General features: G+C 41.3%; 1 protein-coding gene across 2 annotated transcripts in view; it reads left to right on the plus strand.

Moving 5' to 3' along the window:
• PARP2 (poly(ADP-ribose) polymerase 2) overlaps positions 1-17624 on the plus strand; it is a 61543-nt gene that overhangs the window by 13909 nt on the left and 30010 nt on the right. For both annotated transcript variants that reach the window (XM_083145269.1, XM_083145270.1), the window contains exons 5-7: positions 625-747; positions 881-951; positions 2892-2942. In XM_083145269.1, the coding sequence (XP_083001395.1) occupies positions 625-747; positions 881-951; positions 2892-2942 (245 nt within the window). The remainder of the gene's footprint in view (positions 1-624; positions 748-880; positions 952-2891; positions 2943-17624) is intronic.

The raw sequence follows: 17624 nt of genomic DNA on the forward strand, positions 1-17624 counted from the left end.
CTCTTCTTTATTCGTATTTAATCCCCTCCAATAATTCCTCAGCCAGCAGTGCACTGCACCTATGCATTTGCTCAGGGTATCAGTTCCACTCTTAATGAACAGTTATAGATCAACCTTTTGCTTGTAAGATAATCATAATAAACACAGCCGTTCTGAGTACTTTAAAGGCCCATACATGCTGGGCAGTTTTGAGCTGAAAGCAGCTCACTTTTTTACTGTTTTGGCTTTCAGTTCAAAAGCCGCCCAGTGTGTATGGCCCATTGGTGAGAGCTGATCCACCGCTGCTCGTTTGCTAGTGTTGCCCACCAAGTGGATCGCTTCCATAGCATCTTGCTATGGAAAGCCATCCACCCCAGTGAAAATCGCTTGGGCGGGTGAAAATTGCTCAGTGTTTATGCACATTGTGTGCTGCTGCTGTGAGAATAGGAAATCCAGGAAATAATGTATTTATATTAAAAATACATTTTGTAGGAAACATGCAGGTAGCCTCACATCGAATATTGGATTGTTCTTAATTGTAACTCTTCTCATTACACTGAATAGAAATTTTGATGAACATTTTAAAGTTGATGGTACTGATGGTACAGTGTCTGTGAAATTGTTTCATCAAGCATGTTTTTTTAGTTGCTTCAGATGCCTGGGCAAACCAACAGAAGCAGAGTGTCAGTAATGGAACCACAGCTGCAAAACGACCCCGCAGCAACAGGAGTACAGGAAGTAGGGAAAGTGAAGCAGAGGAGAGCAAAGGTAAACATGTCAGTAGGATTCAAGTATTTTATTAGTAATGTATATAACAGACTAAGCTGTTTCCTATTCATTTCATCATCATACTACTTCTCCTCACACAATGTCTATGTCTCTCTCTCTCTCCGTAACATAGAACAAGTGAGAACCCTGCTGTTAAAGGGTAAAGCCCCTGTCGATCCAGAATGTTCTAACAAGCTTGGAAAGGTAAATTCTTAGATTACCCAAAACTTTTATTTATGGCAGTTGATTTGAATATGCCTAAAGGAAGGGATGTAATTATATGTTTAGACAACACAAATATTTGGAGATTTTTGCATTGTTTTATAAATGTGAAACTTCCTTACAAAATTTGGGCACATTTTATCCTGGTTTTCCATGTAACATCAATCTCCTTGATAGAGCATTTTTTTTAAGCCCGATACATACTGGGCAATAAAATGAGCGATATCTTGTAAACAATATCGCTCGTTTTATTGCCCAGTTTGTGTATGCACCCGCCAATGGGCGATGCACGCTCCCGCGGGTTGTTAATGATCCGCTCCATCGTCTCTGCATGCATCTTTGTTAGCGAGGGCCCCCCTCGCCGTGTTTTGTCAGTAGTCTGTATTGGCAAGTGTGTAGGCACTTGCCGATGCCGGGGTCACCGCTGACATCCTACACACTGGGGATCGCAAAGTGTGTACGCAAGGTTTATAGTACATCTAGATAGAAGACTGTGCTTTTGCATGGGATCTAGTGCCTTCAAAATCTTTTTATCCATGGGCTTCTAGAAATACTGGTGTCGAAGAAAATGATCTGGAGTCTGGACACTTTAAATTTAACACTAATAGTAGATATACTAAAGCTGGGTACAGACCTAAAGTTTTATTTGTCCAATCTGTCTGTTGAGAATAAAAATCTTTTAATGTATGTAAGCAAATGACAACCTATAATTCGCTCCCAAATGCTGGAAAATGGGCAAAAACGATTGCTAAATCAAACAGATTTTAAGTAATTTCCATGAACGACCATTGTTTTCCAGGGTTTGGGAGCGAATGGTTTATTGTCAATTGCCATGTCAAAGTTCTAGTTAAAATAGATATTTTTGTTTGATCACCTATTCTGTCCTTAGAATAGAGGGGAAGGGGTTTAGACATAAGCTGAGCTTTATTGACCCCATTAGTCTTTAGACAAATAATTAAATATAAAAATTCAATTTCGCTGCTCTAAAGTCTACATACTTGTGGGAAGTTTAATTTGGCCTGTTATAATGCAATAAAATACATCTTAGACATGCTATGTATCTTACTGTGCTGCTTTTATTTTATTGTATTACTTCTTTGGAATTGAAGCAAGTCTAGAGATGTGGTTTAATAAATGTTAATTACAATTTGGTGTCTTGTTAATAATTAAAATTTGGTGTCTTAAGAGGTTAGGTTAGACTTCACCAATAGATAAATTTGGATAGCTATTGATATTAATATGTATGACATATTTGAGTGACCACTTTTCTGGTTTGACATTAAATATTCATATGCCCAGTTCTTGAGACTTCCACAAGTGATGGACTTAAATATGTTTGAGGGATTGTAGTTTGTTTGGGTTTTTTATTTTCTCTACTTCTTACCAACCTATAGCTACTGTGTTTTGTGAATGAGTGATGAGGCATTTAAAAAAAAAAAAAAAAAATACGTGACCATTCCACATTTTCTTAATGAACAGTTGGCTATTACAAGTCAATGGTCGGCCGCTGATTGGTTTGAATAAGAGTTTTGAAATCTGGAGGTGAGAGGATTGGAGGATACCACTGCTGCTGATGCTGCTGCATGCCAGTCTGACATGACAGGCGCAGCAGAGGATGCAGAGCAGGGAGAGTGCCTCTGCTGCCTGGCACTTCCCTGCTCTGCAGACTATATAGGTGTGTGGAACACTACAGCCCTGATCGGGTGTGCCACTGATGGGTCAGATTATGATATATCTTATGTGCTACACATAATATCTCAGGATCAGATCAAGACCCCCATCGGATCGGATGTCATACGCATCCAATTTGTCAGTTTTGGGCACCTTAACATAAACCAAGCACAACCAGCTGTGCTGAAGCAGGTATTACACCTGTTATTTGACATTTGTGATACATACTTATTTCTCTTTTTTTTTTTCAGGCTCATGTATTTTGTGAAGGAGATGATGTATATGATATTATGTTGAACCAGGTGAGAAAAAAAAACCCATACATATTCTTATATGTGGAAAATATTTTATGTAAAGGAGGCCAAATTGTGATCTACCCATTTTGGGCACTAGCCAGCGATTGCCTTCAGTGTGTATGTAACGTGTCATGTAGTCATCTAACCAGATTTTCAGAATGTGCTTATTTCCACCTGGGAACTGGATGATAGATCAACACCATATGGTCGACACTGATATGGCCGACGTGGTCAAATCTATATGTTCAATTTAAAAAAGCCCATGTCAACTGTTTTTGTCAACCTTTTGTGAATGTCGACCTAATATACACCATCTGCTCTCTGTGGTCTTGACTGGGATGAGCTGATCCGCTGTAAAGCAACCTATTATTTCCTCAGATAATACAGCATCTGTAGGCACCTTTGTTCTGTTTATTAATTCACCTACACCAGGCATGTCCAATGTTGTGAAACTACACATCCCAGCATGCCTTGCCATAATTTTAGCATTCCCTAATAGCAAAACTGTGGCTTGGCATGATGGGACTTGTAATTTAACAACAGCTGGAGGCCCATAGTTCGGACATGCCTGACCTACACTCTATAACATACAGGTATTACCGTAATAGAAACTACAACAATTATTATTCCCATACAGCAGTTTAATCAAACACCAAGCTAACTACAGATGCAACGTTTGTTGCATTTATGGTCCAGCTTTTGTTACACTGAAGGCAGTATAACAGTGTGTCATAGTATTAGTAAGCCCGCTCGACCCTAATGCTCCCTTGTGATTGCCTCTGTGTTTTGCATGTGTGAGAGAGAGAGATGTCGTTTCACTTGCTGCCAAAAGATGGCAATGTTTCGGAGACACACAGACACTAGACATATATATATAGCTGATCAGTATATTGTTATTCTGACAAGTGCTCGGACTGCATTGGTATGAAGAAACACACAACCATATCCATGCTAATGCTAAACTTGTGCTATAAGTAAAGCATATAATATGGATTATTGATCTAGTGAGAATGTGGTGCTAATATAAGAACTGCTGTCCATGTGAAGCTAGATGCTTGCATTGTTACTGAAGCAGACATGGTAATTGTGTTTCCCAAATGACAGACATTCCTAATCATTTAGATTTTTTTTTTTTTTATTAAGATCAGTAATGGTCATGCAGGAAAATGTGTTTGGAAGATTTATTGGATTGTATGGGTTTATTTTCTGACTTCATTGAAATGATCTTGGAAGATGAACAATGTTTGCGAGCAACAAAACGTCATTGCTAGATTATCTTGATCACTTTGAGATTTAATCATCTGTGCGTTACTAAATTTGTTCAAAACGGGCTCCAATGCAAGTGCCCACAGCTTTTCCTTACACCAAGATACGTTGTGTTTTGCATTGTGTAAAACAAATTCCTGTGCTATTAAATGTACCTGGTTAGTATCTTCAGCATGCTATGGGCAGCTTTTTGCTCATTCTGCGATGCGTACAAGATAGAAAATGTAAAGACCGATACAATATGCTACTCCTCTTGGAGCATCTCAGTCACGCCGTATGGCGTATAGACGCTAGGTGTCTAAGGGCACCACTGTACATTACCTATCCTGATGTTAACAGCAGGGGTTTCCTCCCTCGTATAAGTTAATTCGGCTCTACAGGTTGACTTTCGGTTTCCATTACCAGTGGTTCCAATTATTTCTTGTACAGCCTCCATTTATAGCTCTGAGAGACTATGAGATAGATGTGATCGGCTATGAACTGCAGGCATATATTTGAAAAGGCAAAGCCAACCTAGTTTTAGCTTTTTAAATGAATTCTACTTTAAAACATCTGGCAAACTTGCAGAGAACCCGCTAATGGGTGAATTTTGCAGGCATTTGTACCCACATGTTTAATGCCTTACCACATCCTCCCTTTGAGCCATTAGATTATATGGGAGGTATTCAATCTGTGCCGATATTTCCTTACAGGGGAAATATCGGCACTCTCCTATTCAATGCTGTAGTTACCGACCACATTGAAGGCTGTCAGATGGATCTGTTTTGTCAGAAACGGCCACGGATTGTCGAATTAATGGCTGTTTTCTGACAAATCTCAGCCATTTTTGCCAATTTTTCAGGACTTTCCGACAGTCGATACATTGAATACCAACGGGACATTTCCGACACCACACTGTGACATTTACATTTCTTACATGGAAGATTGTGTCCTTTAGGCCATTACAACTGTTAGGAGTGTTTTCGAGTCGGGTTTCCCATTATTACAGAAATTAAGGATGCACTGATTCTAGCTTTAGACCAGTGGTTCCCAAACTTGCTCCTCAAAAGCCTACAGAGTTTATGGTTTTGTGAATTTTTCAAATGTGACGCATGGTGATACAAAGTGCTCCTGTCAGATGACCTGGAAAACATGACCTGTATGAGGGTCCTTGATGACTGAGTTTGGAAACCACTGCTTTACACCATCACACGAAGATGTCACTGTGGCTTTGAAGAATTACATTCAGAATGATCTCTGCAAGGCGGATGATTTCTTATTCCTCTAATGCTCAGAAAAAGGGTCGGCTGGACTCCAATCAATCCATTACTTAGCATTTTACTTCTGCTGTTCATCAGGCTTACAGTGGGGTCCAGTCTTTTTCTGAAATCCCCAAGCACATTCAGTCAGACTGGGCAGTGCATCATGGGGGACTCGTCCGATTAGCTGTGTAGGGTCACGTCTGGTCATCTGTTCAGATTGTACATGTTTCAATTATTTGCCTCTTGAGATGCCAATAAAGGAAGGTGCCCAGCTTCCACTGTGTGTTACTTGTCTTTAAGTGCAGTTTTGTAATTTGCTTTAGCCAGTAAGTTTAAAAAAAAAAGAGGATTTTTACATTTCTGTAAAATCATTTTCTTTGAGTCAAGGAGGAATACTGGTTGCCTACCCTTTATGCTTGCAGTCTTCCTAATGTTTGATGTCTTTAGAATGACCGGCATGGGATATTGGGGCAGATGTATTAAGCCTTAACAAGAGATAAATCCAAGGGTGATAAGGAGAGATAAACGTCCAGCCAATGACCTGCTAACTACCATGTTACAGGCTGTGTTTGAAAAAAGTCAGTTAGCAGGTGATTGGCTGGACGTTTATCTCTCCTTATCACCCTTGCATTGATCTCTTATTAAGGCTTAATACATCTGCCCCATTGAGAGGCAGAATCTGTTGACAGATTTTTTAAATTAAGTTGATGAGATAACTTTTCAAATATTGTGTAAAACCACATTCTCACTTGGCAAAGCCTCACACTGAGCTACTGCTGTGGTTAGTGCAGCCATGGGAACTGGATTCATTTTCCCTCCATGTTTTTGAGTTGTTTGCATCTTTAGTATAGGACCCCACAATGATATTTTATAATACGGTAGTTTAAAAAGGTATTTTCTTTTAATTAATGATAAACGGTTATGACTGCAATAACAGGATGATGAGGGGAACAAAACCCTGACCTGAAGATAGGGCCTGTGTACAGCTGTGCTCTGTGTGAACGCACTGACAAGAAGCTGCAATCACTTTAGTAGGATTATGTATTTTTCTTTTTTTTTCTGTTTTTGTAAAAAAAAAAATTACAAGACCGTTAACCAAATGTTTTTTTTAGTTTTGTTAATATTTCAAACATACTTTTTTTCTCCTCACTTGAGTACTATACAGATAAAGTGAAAATGTTGCCCATAGCAACCATTATTTGAAAGAGGGGACTCCTGTCTTTTAATTGTTTGTGCCCCTGAGTTAATGGAAGCTAGTATGAAGGCAATCTTACTTAGTGTTTATAAGGTCAAGGAGTGATTGCTGATCACACAAGTCCCCAAATCCCCTCCACCAGTCAATATTCTCATTCCTATGCAATTACCTCTGCTCCCCAGAGAAACTGATTATCGCTGGGTTCTAGTGAAGGACATTTTAAAATGACCATGTCCATCTCTTGTGCCCATTTTCTAGTATGCCACATAGGACACACTGATTCTTATTATGCCTCACAACAGGGCCACCAGTTTATAGAATGCCACCAGTTCATAGCGCACCACACCAAAGGGCCCCCACTTCATAGAAAGCCACGCAGCAGGGCCACCAATTCATAGTATGCTACATAGAGCCCCCAATTCAAAGAACGTTACAGAAAGGGCCCCAGTTCATAGTATTCCACATAACAGGTCCACCAATTAATAACTATTTTCCTGCCCATCAAAATGATAGAACAGTAATGTCCGTGCCAGCAGCTGTGCAAGCCTCATTGGAGCAACACTTGAATTGCTCTGTCAGGTGCTAATGTACGCCGACATGCACAACACTTGAATTCCCCCCATAGAGGTGAGGATCATCAATAGCCTTTTATTATATAGGATGATCATAATAGAAAGGAAGGCTGTTAATATGAAGCCAACAGAAGTTTTTTACTCACAGGCTTAACTGGAGATCAGAGCCCTGTTGGTGTCTGCAGAGGTCTATATTCCACTTATATGCTCAGTGACTGAAACCTAATGGATTCCTGTTATAACAGTAGATGCCAGTATTAAAAGGGAGCTTGGGAGTGAAACATCCAGTGCACTCTACCAGGATTCCAGCTTGGAATTTTTATTTTTCGACAAAACCTCTGTGACTACTGAAGGGTCCGGGTCTCGGTCTGTTGGAATCCAACCGAGACCTCGAACACTGGCAGGCAGCAAGTACACTATAGGCTTAATATTTAATCACTAGGCATTTACTGGAGCTGCACTCCAGTGGCCACATCTTAAATGTTAGTTGCCAATACCTGGTGACTGATACTTTTCGAGCCCTGATATATCTGCAGGGCTGGTTGTCCATTAAAGGAATGCATGTTATTGTTTGAGCAGAATGCACATACAGTTTGATTCTGCTTTTTCAACTTTCCAATCTTTGGTAATAACTCCTAAATAAAAGCCTTCTAAACTCTCAATAGAAGAAGCAACTTAATAAACATCATTAACAAGACAATTTACTAAGTACATAAACAAAAGCAGCTCTTTAGCCCCTTATCGGTCACATTGCCTTCTTAGTTTAAAATAAAATATTTTTTCTTGTGGCTGCAGTACTCCAGTTTCACCACCAGATGGAAAAGGCTGGTATGATTTTGCAAAATGCCCAGTTACAGGATAGTCTATCGACACTGGCTAGATCGACAGTTACCGGGTCGACCACTCTTGGTCGAAGGCGTCTAGCTAGATGCCTAAAGATAGTCGACTGCCTCTAGATCAACGGACACAAGGTTGTGTCCACTTCTCATGTTTTTTTAGTGTTGAATATCACAGGTCCTCGTGGACACTGTATAAGTGCACTGTGTCCCCTTGAATGGCTTGCTGAGCACGCCATGCTTTGGGCACTATTATAATATAACTCTATGTCCACTTGGATTGTAAAGTACGAACCTAGTAGGGCTGCACCAAAAAACCATGAAAAACTTGTGTTGACTGTCAATCTTGTGTCCGTCGATCTATGGCCTAACGTTTAACTCCCGTCACTGTCGCTCTAGACGCAGTCGACTATCTTTGGTCAACCCAGTTACTGTCGAGCTAGACAGCGAGGACCGTATATGAATGGCCAAAATGTCTACAGTTCAGCAGATTTACAGCAAGAGGACATTAAGATATTCCTGACCTAGTTGTAGCCATTTGGCAACAATATTAATAAAGGGGGTAATTAGATTTTTGTCTTGTATTCAGGGTTTGCCACATCGCCCCTAACCTGCCATTTGTGTCATAGCCATCTTCCTGATCTGCCCTACATCCTAGTGCAAGAGAGCTGTCTGAAATCCTATTTTTCTTTATGTAGTCCTACCTCTGCATAGCATGCAGTTCCATCTACAAGTCATCAGTGGTACCATTGTTTCCATTAAGAAGCTGGGTCTCCTATATAAGGTGCAAAAGGATGAAGCATAGTCCTTCTTGCTGTGTCTAGGTTTCCATGAAGGCACATGGTATTTACCGGGGGCATGGTGCCAGTATATGGAGTAACATATGCATTGTGAGGGTGTTTGTTGCTGAGCACAGAGTAGGAGCACCAGTTGTGTAAATATACTTATATTTTGCAGAGAAGAGGTGTGTTGAGGAAGGTCACGCAGACATTTCTACCCCTCAGCTCTGCCTCAATGCTTTTAGTTGGATGCATTTTCAGCTTCCAATGGAATTCCAGGCAATTTTGCACTGTGCACCCTGTTGTTTCTTCTCTCCTTGAACCTCCATACAGACATGAGATCACTTATGTAGTGTGTCCAGGTAGTTTGGCATGCATGACACCTATGTACAGTTAACAGCAGTGTTAATTTGGTTGTGTAATCGCCAACAGGAAGGGACAACCAGATACCTTGAACAGCACAGTCTTGGTGAAGAATACCATCAACAGGACCATTGCCAGCAGCCTCACCTGCAGTATCATTCCTGGCACTCCATACCCGATTATATTAATCCGCATCACGATCAGGTTAAAGTTTCGTGTCTTCCTTCATCCGATCTGCTTGAAAATGCAGCTCCTAACATCAGGCAGTTACCTGATTATGGACACAGAGTAACTACGAGCGCTGGCAGAGAAGTAACTCATACAGAAGTCCACACTAGTTACCCGCAAAGAAAATCTACAGTATGGGATTTTTTCCACCTTAAAGACCCCAGCATTGGCATAAGAAATGCCACAAGTGCCTTTTGCAACCTCTGCACCAGAGAGGTGAAACGTGGGTCCACTCCTGGAAGACTGGGGACCACTGCCATGCGTAACCATTTGGCCAAACATCACCAAAGAGAGTGGGCAGCAACTGGCACTACTAATGTAGTAACTGCGCCATCTGCACCTAGTACCTCCCGCCACAGCTTCCCAGTTGCTACCACCTCCCAGGCTCCTCCTCAGGAGCAAGGATTACCACTTTTGCGCTCCGTGCTTGATATATGCTATTGTTTTTTTGCAACGGTCTGCACTTTGTGTGGCGCAGTTATATCACGTGGAGAGACTGTAAATGCCAACCGTGAATACCTGATGTTGCAGCATATGCAGTCCGCCCACTGCAACATTCTGCGGGTGTCACTCAATGAGATGCAGGGGGGTGGTGGTGCAGATGATGACAGCAGCAACTCCTCTTCATGACTATCTTCCAGCACACTTGTATCTGATCTATTCAGATAACATCAGAGACTAACGTGTAAAGACACTTGTCCCAGTGTGTTTGTTTCCTATTTATTGAAATCTTTGTCCTGAGTCTGATCATCTCTTGAGATTTTATGAACTTTGAGACACTGTCAAGCATATATTCAGTTTGTCATCTTACAGATATTTTGTAGTTTCATTGAACACAATCGTTTTATATATTCAGTTTGTCATCTTACAGATATTTTGTAGTTTCATTGAACACAATCGTTTGTTGCCCAAGAAACGTTGAGTGTGGTGGATTTTTAGGGAAACCATTGAGGACCATTATTTCCACACTGCAGACTTAACAAGAATGAGAACACACCCTTGTTAGAATCTTATTTATTGAAAACCTAAGCTATATTACAAAAAAGTATTGGTTTGTAGTTTAAAAACTAGCTAGCATTTGAGAGGCTGTTTTTATAATGCACCTGTCTCGCAGACAAAACAGTAATGATGATACTTTTTGTGGATTAAGCCTAATATGTTTGAGAACATAGCACTGTAAAGGTGCATACACACTGGGCGATTTTGCCCAGCGTGTATGGACATCGATGATTGGGAAAATCGATGGGCTGAAAATCTGCTCAGTGCATACACACTGAGCGATTTTTGCCAGTTTTAGCAATTTTCCCGGGGGTGGACGACTTTCCGTAGAAGGACACTATGGAAACCGTCCACCCTGTCGCACATCTTCTGGTAATACAGTAATATTGGCAGTAGTGCCAGCGATGATGCGGGAGCGTGCATCATAGTGTTCCCGCTAGGCTGTTTTAGCGGGGCGCTGCGCCCTGCCTGTTTTTTAAAGGGCAAAATGTGCCCTGCCCCTCTAGCAGCGCCCCGCTAAAACAGCCTGGTGCCTGCCCGACTCCTTGCACGGGGAAGCCCAGCGCCGCCTTAGACGGTGATGCCCAGTGCTTCCCCGGCATCAAGGCACCTTCCCCTTGTGGTGACAGCATCTTCAGCGTGGCCGGGCCCGCCCCCTTTAGTGACGCCGGCGGCTGGGCCCGCCCACTTTAGTGACGCCGCCGTCCCGGCCCGCCCCCTTTAGTGACGTCGGCGGTCCGGGACCGCCCACAAGTGTGCCGTCGGCGGCCCTGGACCGCCCCCTGGCACCCTGCCCGGCACAATTTCTAGAGTGAACACTACATCACCACTTATTGCTGCCCCGTACACACTGGGCGGCTTTTGAGCTGAAAGTCGCCAAGTGTGTGTGTGGGCCTCAAGGACAAACACAATATGATGGGTCAGATGCATAAATACTTCTGAAGAGTGGATCAAGTAGAGAAATAATCCATATCAACCAATTAGCTTTGTAGCCTGCATCAAGTCTAGTCTCTAAAATAATTAGATGCTTTATTAGTTGCTATGGGGCAATGTCTTCTCTGGTCTACGTCTCCTGCAGGTTTGATACATAGGAATAACCGGATTCCCTTGTCACATGATTCCTTTTTAGGGATCACTCTAGGTGCAAGTTGCATTTGGATCAATGCAAGAAAAAATTAGACATACCAAATTTTGCAACTCATGGAAAGGTTGCACTACTTTCTATAGTGATTCCTGGAGAAAGGGTATGAAACAGTGGGCTATAGTGGCAACTGAGATATCAGAACCATATAGAACAATGTCAGTGGCCATAAGCACAGTATTGGAGGTTATTAACCATCTATCGATATTGTTGCCAAATGGCTATAAGTGCATCAAGACTTTTTTTTAAAGTCATCTCGTTTTAAATCTGTCGAAATTCAGACATTGTGGCCATTTGGCAACATCATACCGACTATTACTATTGACGCCATCTGCTGGTGAAACTGGAGTACTGCAGCCACAAGGAAAAGGAAGTTCAGACTCAGCACTTTGCACTGAACAAAGACAGACATATTTTGTAAGTAATAACCTCCTCTAAAATTCCTAAATAAACATAGTATTGGCTTTGAGCATGTTCAGAATAAGCGTGTAGTAATAAAAAGTTTTCAAACTGCCAACAAGTAACCAAACTGATAGTCAGATGTTAAGTGTAGAACCACAAATAATCAGAATTATTTTAAGTGATTGTTTATAATAAATATATTGAATTAAATATATTGAATTAATATAAAAAGTAATAAAAAAAAACATTTTCCACTTCAATTTAGTGTTTATTTACTATATTTCACAGAGTTTATTTTTAATTATTGTTATGCAATGTTATTAGTGATTTATTTACCTTTTACCTCCTCAACAGTATATCATGGACACTGCCAGATTTTATGGCAAGTGCAAACCGGCTTGTTTTAACCCTGACTTGTCTGATGGGGAGAGCTCAACTGATGATGAGGCAGTTGTTGCTTCACTTTCAAAGTCAAGGAATGTTGGTGACGAAGATTGGAAAGTTGACAAGTCATACGTTGTGGATGAAAGTAACTTGGAAAGCGATTCTGAGTCTGATGATGGACAGCCTTCAACGGCAAAGAAAGTGCCCCCCAAGAAAGGAAGACCTAAAAAAGGACCATCCAAAGAAAAGGCATCAACATATACATGTATACAATCTGATTTGCCAGAAGTTGTCATCGAAACACCTGTTGATGATCCCATTGAACTTGGATCACCTATGTCATACTTTGAACCTTTTTTTAGTGATGCCTTGATTAGGGATATTGTGGACCAAACAAATCTCTATTCTGTCCAGTCAACCCAAACCAGTGTCAATACTAATGTAAAAGAGTTGAAAGATTTCTTATCCATACTTGTTTACATGGGTGTTGCTCAATTTCCATCGTATGAGGATTACTGGAGCCTTGATTGTAGATTCCCATTAGTAGCGGATACAATGCCCCTAAAAAGGTTCAAACAGTTGCGGAGAAGTTTGCATTTTGCAACCAATGAAGCTGAAGGGGTAATTGATCGTTTTGGTAAAATCCGACCCGTGTTGGATCACGTAAGGAATGTGTGTAGAAACCTCCCTCAAGAGAACCACTTTTCCATTGAAAGCACACCTCTCAAAGCAAAACGCTGGCATCTTCGTGTGTTCGGCTACACTTTGGATTTGTCCATAGCCAATGCATGGCTTCTGTACAAGCAAGACTGTCTATTACTTGATAAGAAGTTTATGCCTCTGAAAAGATTCAGACTTTCGATTGGCAGCACCTTACATGAAGTTGGCAAAAAGAAATGGGGACGTCCTTCGCTGGAAGAGTCTGCATGCAAACCACCGCCCACAAAAATCTATAGACCTATAGCACCAAGGCCAGCTGATGAAATAAGATATGATGGCATGGAACACTGGCCTATTCATGTGACCAATAAGGGTCGCTGCAGACTCTGTAAGGCAGGCTTTAGTCGTACAGCATGTTCGAAGTGTGATACAATTCTCTGCTTTAATGATAAACAAAACTGTTTTAAGACTTTCCATGTACAGCAAATTTGAAAAACATTTCATTTTTTTTTTTTTTGTTAGTGCTTTTAAATGTATAAATGTTAAACCTCAAAACATGGTTTTATTTTACATTTTAAAAAATACATTTTTTTTTTGCATTTTTTATTAGCATTTTTAAATGTCAAATTATACCAAACCAGTTTATAAGTTTGCATTGTTTATTGACCCACACTGGGTTGTTTTTTTGCCAAATGGCTACTTTTACCCCACAGCATTGCGTGTTTTGTAACAAAAAAAATCTTTGCATGATTTCATTCTGGGAGACTTATTTGCATTTAAAACATGTAGAAATATATTCTTTTAAAGTTTGAAGGCACTGTGGCCGATAAAGGGTTAAAAAGATATAAAATCGCAGATTTATTTTTTTATGATGGAAACATTAATAAAATTAGTCTTTGCAGTATTAAGGGGTGCAGAAAAATGTATGTGAAGTGATTTTCCACCAGTTTTAACCCCTTGGGTGGTATTTCTGGGCATACCACTAATGTGTAATAAGTGAGCGCCAGTGGTGTCCAGACCTCCTCTTCCCCAGCCGCCATGCAGTTTCCTGCAGTGACGTAGGCAGCAGGCTCGTGGGTTTGTTCGGGGCAGCTCGGGGGGACTCTGCAGAGTTCAGGCGCCCGAGTCCTCCCGAGCCGCTGGGGGGGGGGGGGCTCCTGTGATCTGTGGTGGGTTTTCCTGGTAGGTTTGTCCTGCCCCAGCAAAACCCACCACTCAAGGGGTTAAACTAGTTAGTTGGGGGGAAAAAAAGTAAAAGAAACTCTTTTTTGGTTTAAACCAGTGGTTCCCAAACTTTTTGGGATTATGGCGCCCTAAAGTATCAGATTTTTTTTCACGGTACCTCACTGTCAAAAACAAATGTGTTTTTATGTACTTTTTAGGGTCAGGTGGTATGTGGTGAGGGACAAGTTTTTTTTTGCTTCGGTTTGTCCACTTTTTTTATTTTATTTTTTGCCAGTGACCAGCACTGGTTTTGCCTATTACATTAGCTTTAATTAATTTGTCCTAAACCACCAACCCAAGGCACCCCTGCGAGTACCCTGGCAGTGACCAGCACTGGTTTTGCCTATTACATTGGCCATAAATAATGAATTGGTCCTAAACCACCAACCCAAGGCAACCCTTCAAGTACCCTGAGACACCCTGATGATTTTTTTTAAATCCTGTTTCTTGTAATACTGTCAAACATTGCTATTTATTAGAAACCTTAATCAACCATGTTTTGATGCTTTCTAACATTTAACAATCCAAAGTTATTAGGCTTCGATTTTATTTAAAATCTTTTCAATAAAACTTAACCTAATTAAAACAAGCAAAAGTGCTTTTAAGAGAAACACACAAGTACAAAATAAAAGGAGCACTGGATATTTCTCTGGCATTAAACATTTTGAATAAAAACTCTAGTTTCAGGTCCCAGTCTGTTTCGTAGCTTCGAATGAACTAAACCAAAAGCAGAAAAAATCCTATTGAATTGAACTAAACATGAAGATTAACTTTGAGGTGTTTCTGTGTATTGCCTGTTTAATGTGTTGGTGGAGTTTACTATTTAAGATTGTCAGTGTTAAATGTGGTTTTTTTTTCCTGTCCCATGGGAATGTGGGGGGAAGAAGCTTGATGATAGGTAGATTTAGTACCTCTTTTATCTGATTTTACCTGCTTATATCGTGTGTGTGTGTGTGTGTGTGTGTGTGTGTGTGTGTGTGCGCGCGCGCGCGTGTATCTGCGTGTATCTGCGTGTATCTGCATTGGTTCAGCTTACTTAGATGAAGACCAAAAGCAATAAGGGCTTTATAGCGGCCCTACAGTCGGGATACTGACTATCAGTATTCAGACATCAGAATCCCGACTGCTGGTACTCTGACAGGGGGCAAGCACATCAAAGCCCCCTGTGGGCTTGGTGGGTCACTACAGGTTCTATTCTAACTCTGAGGGTCGTGGACCCCCACTAGGAAAAATAACCACTGTAAGTAGGGATCCAGACTGTCAGGCATTTAACAGTCGGGATTCCAAAATTGATATACTGATCGTCTGAATACCATCCGGCACCCGCATCAAGAATATGAAATAATGCCAGGCATTCCTTTACAATATTACTATATCCCCCCCCCCCCCCCACCACCTCTTTTATTTTTTAAGAAGTCACAATGTTGTACCTATAGTCACAGCATATTAAGAAAAAAAAATATATATATATATATGGTTTAAAGAAACCTGTTAAGTGCCAAGGGAATTTGTCAAAATAGGTGTGAAAATTGGCAAGCAAATCTTTTTATTAAACCCTTTAAGTTCCAATGTTGCTGTGAGGGATCCACAAAATATCTGCTGAAAATGCCAGCGTCGCTCACAGCAACTGTTCTTTTTTTGGCTGTAATTTTTAACTAAACTTCAAGTAATTGACTGTATTTGTATTTATTTATACTAAAAGAACAGTCAATGTGAGCGATGCTTGGATTTTAGCGGATATTTTGAGGATCGCTCACAGCAATGTTGGCACTCAAAGGGTTATACCAGCCAACACTTTTTTAAACCAGCTAAACTCACCTGAAATGTTACATTTCTTAGCAAAATAATACTATTTCTACACTTACCAGTACTTTATTATTTGGTTGGGCGTACCAATATTTTCCATACCTTTGCATAAAAAAAACTATTTGTAGGAAGAGTGGATTGTGAGTTTGTAATTGAATTGCCAATGTTATTTGTAGTGTGAATTTGCCATGAAAATAGCTTGTACTTAATTGGATGAACCGGTTAGTGTTCATACTGGAACGTATAAATGTCAGTAAAGACGGGTGTGGGTCGTTAGGTCTACAACAACTAGGTCGATAGGCAGCAAGGTCAACATGGGTCTAGGTCAACAGGACATTAGGTCGACACAAGCATTAGGTTGACATAGGCAAGGTCGACATGGGTTTTTTACCTGAATGTCTACAGTGACACTTTGCCTGCAATGCTTCGGCACGGTGCTACGCTCGGCACAGTATTTTATTCTCCCACCACGCCCTAGTGAATGGTAGGGCATGAAATACCGCCTGTCGGCACATGTCGGCTCAAAAAACAGTGAAAAACCCTGTCGGCTCAAAAAACAGTGAAAAACCCCATGTCAACCTTTTGATTGTCGACCTTGCCCATGTTGACCTAAACCCATGTCGACCTTCCTGCCTGTCGACCTAGTTGCTGTAGACCTAATGACCGTATCCCGTAAAGACATAGCAAACCTATATGAAAGAATAACCTAAACAAGCACAACCTTAAGGCCCATACACACTGGGCGACTTTAAGCTGAATGCCGCTAAAAACAACATGTTTGTGTATGGCCTGGTGATTCGCGTTCCCGCATCATCGCCAGGAAAGCTATGCAAAGCCATCCGCCCCCACTGTCGGCTCCGTAGCAGGGGGAAAGTGGCGCTCAGTGTGTATGCACTGAGCAGCTTTCCCCCCCAGCGATGAAAACTATCATCGCTGTCCATACATGCTGGGCAAAATCGCCCAGTGTGTATGGACCTTTAGGGGGTATTCAATCACTGATGAGCATCTCCCGTCGGGGAGATGCCCGCCGGTCCCTATTCAATGCTGTCTTCCCCGACAGAATTGAGCAGGGTATCTCGGCAGAACGAGCCCGACATCACAAGCTGCAGCTCACCTCTTTTCGGCCGCAACTCGCGGCCTCGCCCCCTTCTCGCTCCCCGGCAGGCGGGACATTGAATCCTGCCTGCATGTTCTTGGTCGAGCTGACCGAGAACGGGATTGGGTCACGGCGGTCAAGCAAGCTCGACTGCCGTGACCCTCACAATGAATACCCCCCTTAGTGTTTTACATAAAGGTATTGATGTTATGGCTTTTTGTTCTCTTACGCAATGCATTCAGTTGTCAAACACAGATCGCCACCCAACCCCCCCCAGGTGCAGTCTCTCTCTACTGTAGCTTCTAGTTGTTTGTTTTTTGTTATGGAAATAAAGTAAACTCTTCCAGCTAACAAGGATAGGACAATGGGGATTCAAAGGAAGGTCCCCAGCAAGTTTGTTTTATTCTTAAATAGTTACCATATAGTAGCACCAATTAGCATTACCCCTTTGCTCTGCTTATGTGATCTCTTTCCAACTACATCAAGCTGAGCCTAA

The sequence above is a fragment of the Crinia signifera genome, chromosome 1 (genome assembly GCF_055691185.1).
Source record: "Crinia signifera chromosome 1, ASM5569118v1, whole genome shotgun sequence".
In the NCBI taxonomy this organism is placed as follows: domain Eukaryota; kingdom Metazoa; phylum Chordata; class Amphibia; order Anura; family Myobatrachidae; genus Crinia; species Crinia signifera.